Source organism: Rhincodon typus, unplaced genomic scaffold (assembly GCF_021869965.1).
Source record: "Rhincodon typus isolate 14 unplaced genomic scaffold, sRhiTyp1.1 hic_rhity00010495, whole genome shotgun sequence".
Taxonomy (NCBI): Eukaryota; Metazoa; Chordata; class Chondrichthyes; order Orectolobiformes; family Rhincodontidae; genus Rhincodon; species Rhincodon typus.
In genome coordinates, this window is record NW_025976133.1 from 924 (window position 1) to 7,583 (window position 6,660).

The 6,660-nt window shown below is 49.5% G+C and overlaps 1 protein-coding gene across 1 annotated transcript; it reads right to left on the reverse strand.

Moving 5' to 3' along the window:
* Positions 1-17: 17 nt before the first annotated feature.
* Positions 18-6,386, reverse strand: LOC109924044. The gene is made up of 2 exons (XM_048594525.1): positions 6,126-6,386; positions 18-945 (listed from the first exon to the last, which is right to left on the reverse strand). Exons 1-2 carry the CDS (start codon positions 6,384-6,386, stop codon positions 250-252), a joined length of 957 nt encoding a protein of 318 aa, XP_048450482.1. The 3' UTR covers positions 18-249.
* Between the last annotated feature and the right edge of the window lie 274 nt (positions 6,387-6,660).

The following is a 6,660-nucleotide window of genomic DNA, read 5'->3' on the forward strand; positions in this document are numbered from 1 at the left end:
CCCTCTCCCCTCCCGCACCATCGAAGGGGTGAAACCGTCGCACAAAGCCGGGAAGGGTTTGCCCACACCCCTCCCTGACAATTCCCGCCCGGGCGTACGGCTTTCTCCTCGCCCGGGCAACCCTCCTCCCGAGAGCAGGGGAAGGGGTTGCGGGTGGGTGGTCTGAGGCGGAAGGTCGGGCGTTGAGGAGTTTCGGGGAGCGAGGCACAGCAGCCGACGGGGTGGGGGGGGGGGGGTGGGGGTGGTGTCTTACCTCAGCTGTGCCCCCCTCAGCTGGCGCCGACGAGCCCAGCTGGATGATAGGTTGGTCTTCAGTTTGTTGAAGTCCCGCACCGAGCGCAGTGACCAGTTGCTGAGCTCTCGCAGAACCTGGTGACCCCAGACCTTCCTGTCCCAGTCCTTGGGGGCATCGACCGGGGGCACCCTGACAGATGGCACCGGCATGCCCATGGCCATCATCAGCTGGCTGATCAGCACCAGGAAGCTCTCGGTCTGGGTGCACAGCTCCATGAGGGACTCAGATAAGCGTGGGTAGCGGGAACAATCTGGCACGTTCTTCAGGCACAGGCGCAGGTAGCTGCTGAAGACCTTGTAGGCTCGGAAATTCTCGCTGAGGCGCTCCTGGTCAGAAAGCTCACTCCAGCGGCTCGTCCCTGCCAGGGGGATACCATCCGTCTCCGAAAGCACCAGGCCACCGGTCACCTTCTCAGTCAAACCCTGGCACTGGTCCTGCAGAACGACAGGAAAGGGGGGCACAAAGGCTGTCAGTGGGGAAAAGCTGGTCGAAATACAACGTGAGCACAAGAAAAAAACACACCGGAATCGGACGAGAACCTTTCCTTCTAATGCCCTGACATCTTCCAAGTGCAGCTCCCAGTACAATCGAATGAAAGCCAAAGCAGAGTTTTGTGTGAGAATGACTATAACTCCATCGCTTTTCCTTCTCTGCACCCTTCAGTATAAACTCAGGGTCCTGTATACTTTAGTTGATAGAGTCAGAGAGTTCTACAGCTTGTCTTTGCACTGGCCAACGAGCACTTATCTACTCTCAATCAGAAGCAAGAGATTTGCTGGAAGAGCTCAGCAGGTCTCGCAGCATCTGTGGAGAGAGACCAACAGTAATGTTTTAGGTCTAGTGACCCTTCCTCAGCAGGATCCGAAACATGAAACTCTGATTTCTCTCCACACATGCTGCCAGGCCTGCTGAACCTTTCCGGCAACTCCTGCTTTTGTTCCTGATTTACAGCAGCCGCGGTTTTTAATCAGTCTTTACCTATCTACTCTCATCCCTTTTTTCCCTGTAGCCTTGTACACTCTGGCATTTCAAGTGTCAATCTTCCTGGTGCCTCTTCCAACCTTCCAGGCACTGAGTTCCAGATACTGACTACCTCTGGGTGAAAAAAAAATTCTTCCTTAATCCCCTTCTCAACCTCCTGCCCTTTTACTTGAAATCCAAGCACCTGGTTGTTCATTCCCCTACCAACACTGAGAATTTATTCCCATTCCCAACCTGTTCATGTTCCTCACACACACCACAACAACAATACCTGAGGAAGGGTCACCAGACCCGAAACGTTAACTCTGATTTCTTTTCTTCACAGACCCTGCCAGACCTGTTGAGCTTTTCCAGCAACTTCTGTTTTTGTTCCTGATTTGCAGCATCTGCAGGTCTTTCGGTTTTTATTATGTCTTATACACCTCGTCGGGTCTTCCCTCAGCCTTCCCTGCTCCAATGAAAATAACCCGAGCTTATCCAGCCTCTCTCTCCGTCGCTGAATTGCCCCGTCCCAGGGCAACATCCTGGTGAATCTCCCTCTGGACCCTCCCCTCCAGTGCAATCCCATCCTTCCCATAGAGAGGGGACCAGAACCGCACACAGTGCTCCAGCTCACCAAAGTCCTGCACAACTATAACATCACTTCCCTGCCCTTGTATTCAATGCTCACACTAATAAGGACAAGTATCCACAATGTTTTCTTAATCACCTCGTCTCGCCTTTTTTCAAACCTGACTGCCAACCTGTCCCACGACTTTAACGTTCTGTGTACCTCCATGTTCCAAGTCTGGAAATTTTGTGAATTGACTTGCTACAGTGTGGAGCGACATTCTTTAATCTTGGATTGGAAGGCTGTTGCTCAGCCTCAAGTATTTGATAGTAATGCAAACTTCAATTGTGAGAATCACTGTCAGTACAATAAAATGGGGTGGGAGAGGTGAGACCTGATTTGATCTTGAAGCATCTAAACCAGTTTTTGCTTTAAAGACTGAGACAAATAAGTGTTCCAATCGGTTTCCAGATTTATATCTTTTAGTCAATTTTGCCTTCTATTTCCCAAAGTGCATGTCTTCAAACTTTCCCACATTATGCTCTGATTCTCCCTGCAATGGCTTTCCTTCTGTCCATCCACTCTCTTAAAGTTTATCACCGTCCTCCTCAAGGTTCACAACAGCATGTTCTGTCCACAGATATTGATTTCTGCGCAGAAAAGTCGATACCAACAGCACTGAGCAAGGAAGGCAGTGGTTCTTGAAATAACTCCACAGAGGCTGGTATCCAGTCACTCAGTATTTACACACGGAGAGACATTGACACTGACCCAGCTCCCCCAGAGCCAGCTCTCAGGGTAAAACAGAAAGTCTGACCTTCCTGTTTATACTTCCCTGGATGTTGGGAAGATGCTTCCGTTGGTAGGAGAGTCCAGAACCCGAGGGCACAGCCTTAGAGTAGAGGGAAGGCCTTTTAGAACAGAGATAAAGAGAAACTTCTTCAGCCAGAGGGTGGTGAATCTATGGAATACACTGCCACAGAAGGCTGTGGGAGGCCAGGTCATTGAGTACATTTAAGACTGAGATAGATAGGTTCTTGATTATCAAGGGTTACGGGGAGAAAGCAGGAGAATGGGGTTGAGGAACTTATCAGCAATAATTGAATGGCGGAGCAGACTTGATGGGCCGAATGGCCTAATTTCTGCTTCTGTGTCTTACACCTGTCAGCCAGGGCTCCCTGATTGGACAAGGTTAACAGCCCCAATCAGGGAACTCATATCCTGGATGTCACTACAGTTCTCGTACTGGGGGTGGGGAGCCCTGTTCCATACCTCTGGTCTGAAAAATAACTAGCCATCGCTTCTCTGAGCTTCTTCTGTCACCCAGGCCAATTGCAAAATGAAGAGGAGGGTGAGCTAAGTCTCCTGAGGAGGTGACGGCCTAGCGGTATCATTACTGGGCTGTTAATGCAGAGGCCCAGGTAATGTTCCGGGGACCCGGGTTCGAATCCCGCCACGGCAGATGGAGGAACTTAAATCCAACAAAAGTCTGGAGTTACGAGTGCAGTGATGACCATGATCATTGGTCAGCTGTTGGGAGAAACCCATCTGGTTTGCAAGGAAGCTGCCATCCTAACCCGGTCTGGGCCTACACGTGACTCCAGGCCCACAGCAACGTGGTTGATTCCTAAACTACCCTCTGGGCTATTAGGGATGGGCCATAAACGGTGGCCTAGCCAGTGACACCTCCATCCAATAGGGAAAGTGCTCCAATCTATGATCGGGGAAATCGCGACAGGACGTTTAGGCCTAGTGGTGCAGCTTCCCTGCCTGAAAGCCACAAGATCTGGGTCCAAATCCCACTCCTAGTCTCGACAAGAGTCTCACAACATGGCCAAGAAAGTCCAGGATCAACTTGCAAATCCTTCCATCGCACAGCGGGAGACATTCCAGCTCAGCCGGGTACTAGAAAAGCAGTTGGAACCAGGACTGTTTATCACAGACTGTAAAACATAGCATTATATACTGCTGTGGTAACTCAGACCCCTGACAGGATGGCATCAACAGGACATTTGGCAGATCAGACCACAATTAGACAAAGGCTTTGTAAAAGGGGAAAGCATGTTTGACAACTGCAGTGGAGGGGTTTTTTTTTAATGAGGAAGTCACTAGATAAAGGGAAGGTGGAAGATGTAGTGTACTTGGTCTACACAAGAGACTGTTCTATTAGATCAGGGCTCAGGGATTGAAGGTTACTTGTATGAACTTGAGATCATGGATTAGTTCCAGACAGAAAGCTACAGCAGAATGAATGGATCAGAGGAGCAGGAGGAGTCCTGATGAAGGGTCCTGACCTGAAACGTCAACTCTCCTGCTCCCCTGATGCTGCCCGACCTTCTGTGTTCCTCCAGCTCCACTCTGACTCCAGCCTCTGCAGTTCTTGCTGTCTCTGATCAGAACGAATGGGTGATTTTTAGAAGTAGGCCATAGAGCAGTGGGTGGGTGGAATATGCTGGTGGCGATGGTAGTGGAGTCAGATACATTAGGGACATTTAAGCGACTTTTGCATAGGAACATGGATGATAGTAAAATGTAGGGTATGCAGGGTAGATTGACTTTAAGAGTAGGATAATAGGTTGGCACAACATTGTGGGCCGAAGGGCCTGTACTGTGCTGCACTGTTTTATGTTCTCTATTTTAACTGCTGGATTAATACAAGGATTGGTGCTTGGGATTCAGTAAATTACAAATAGACTGAAAATTTACATTAAATTAAACTGAAATTGGATGAGAGAATGAAAGGATCAGGTCTGTACGTTTGCTAATGACATGAGCCAGCTGGAAAGGTAAGAGGTGAAGAAGGTAGGAAGTGTCAGATGGGCTCGGTGAGTGGTCAACAATGTTTCTGACGAAGGGTAAACTGGAAAGATGTGAGGTTACCCATTTTGGTCAGAAGAACAGAAAGGTTGAGTAAGCGTGAGAGGTGGGCAAGCGTTAGCACCTCAGTGAGATTCGCTTGGCCTTGTGCACAGATCACAGCAATTTAACACAGTGGCACGCTAAGGGGGCAGTTTTGGAAAATTCCAGGAAGGACATCTTGCTGCAATCACATAATGGGCTTTGGCTAGATCCCCCGGCTTCTCTTACTCAGAATGGAGACACACATGTGAGAGCGTGCAACAAAAATTTCACCAGATGGAAAACCAACATCAGTGGGGGACTGTCCTATCAGCAAAAAAAAAGGATTGGTCTTTATTCGCTGAAGGTTACAAGAATGTTGGTGATCACATTGTGTCACGCGAGTGGTGGACAATGACCATTTTTAACAGGAAGGAATCCAATCATTGCACTTCATATTCAATGGTAATATCATCAATGAAACCCTCACTATCAGCAAACTGGGGGGCGATGGTTATCATTGACCAGATACTGAACCGGACCCATCACATAAACACAGCGGCTACAAGAGCAGGTCAGAGGCTGGGAATCCTGCAGCGAGTAACTCCCCTCCTGACTCTCCCCAAAGCCTGTCCCACCATCGACAAGGCACAAGGCAGGAGGGTGATGGGATACTCCCCACTTGCCCCTGGATGGGGGCAGCCCCAACAACACTCAAGAAGCTCGACACCATCCAGGACAAAGCAGCCCCCACTCGACTGGCACCACATCCACAAACATCCCACTCCCTCCCCCCACCGACACTCAGTCGCAGCAGTGTGTACCATCTACAAGATGCTCTGCAGAGATTCACCAAAGATCCTCAGGCAGCGCCTTCCAAACGCACGACCACTTCCAGCAGAAGTGGGAAGACCACCATCATCTGTAAGCTCCCCTCCGAGCCACTCACTGTGCTGACTGGAAAATATATCATCACCAGAGTCAAAATGCTGGTACCAACAGCACTGTGAAGGGGCCTACACACCAGAGATCGCACTAATTCAACCAGGTAACTCACAATTACATTCTCAAGGGGAAATAAGGATGAACAACGATACTGGTCCAAGCAGCAATGCCCCCTACCACAAGGAAGAACACAGTCCATATTTCTACGAGGCATCAATAGAGGAGGTGCTAAAAAGCTACTCTCTGTTGAGGAGGAGAATACAAAATGAGGGAACACGTGCTGAGGAGGTGGGGGGGAGGTCAGGCATTTTGGATCAACTATCTTACCATACTTTGTGAATACTAAACAGGGCAGTTCAACTGAATTACCCACTGTCACTGTGAACACTAAACAGGAGTTTAACTGTGTCACCACATGTACTGGAAATATTAAATAATAAAATGTTCGAACTGGCCTCGGGTGCCAAGGTAAATCGAGGAAAGAGTGAGGCCAGGTGCTTTGGGTACTGGGCTCACCGAACCTTTATCCCCATCACCGTCAGGACCAGGTGACCTGAAGTTGCTGGGAATATGGTTCGGATGGCATTGGGGTGCGCACAAAGTCTTGGGAGGAGCCAATGCCAAAGTGAAGCAGAAACTGGGCTTCTGGGAGCACCGCTCCCTCTCCAATGTGGGTAATATCCTGGTATTCGGGTGTGAGACACTCTCTCTGTTGTTGTATATGGTGCAGGTCCGGCCCATTCCCCAAAACTGTGCTGTATCAGCCACCCGGTCCATCGTCCCTTTCATCTGGAGGTCTAAGATGGACCATGGCCACAGGGACACCCAGGTGGAAATCTCTGGATAAGTGAGGAGGAGAATGTACCCAACATTGTCCTTACCCTAGTATCAGAGATAGTAGGAACTGCAGATGCTGGAGAATCTGAGATAACAAGGTGTAGAGCTGGATGAACACAGCAGGCCAAGCAGCATCATAGGAGCAGGAAGGCTGACGTTTCGGGCCTAGACCCTTCATCAGAAATGGGGGAGGGGAAGGGGGTTCTGAAATAAA

What these genes read in the sequence shown, in the direction of transcription:
- LOC109924044 (XM_048594525.1), bottom strand. Translation starts at nt 6,386, where the DNA reads ATGGACCGGGTGGCTGATACAGCACAGTTTTGGGGAATGGGCCGGACC. An exon ending in GTGATGGGGATAAAGGTTCG is followed by an intron (nt 946 to 6,125) that starts GTGAGCCCAGTA and finishes TGAAGGGTGCAG; the next exon opens with AGAAGGAAAAGCGATGGAGT.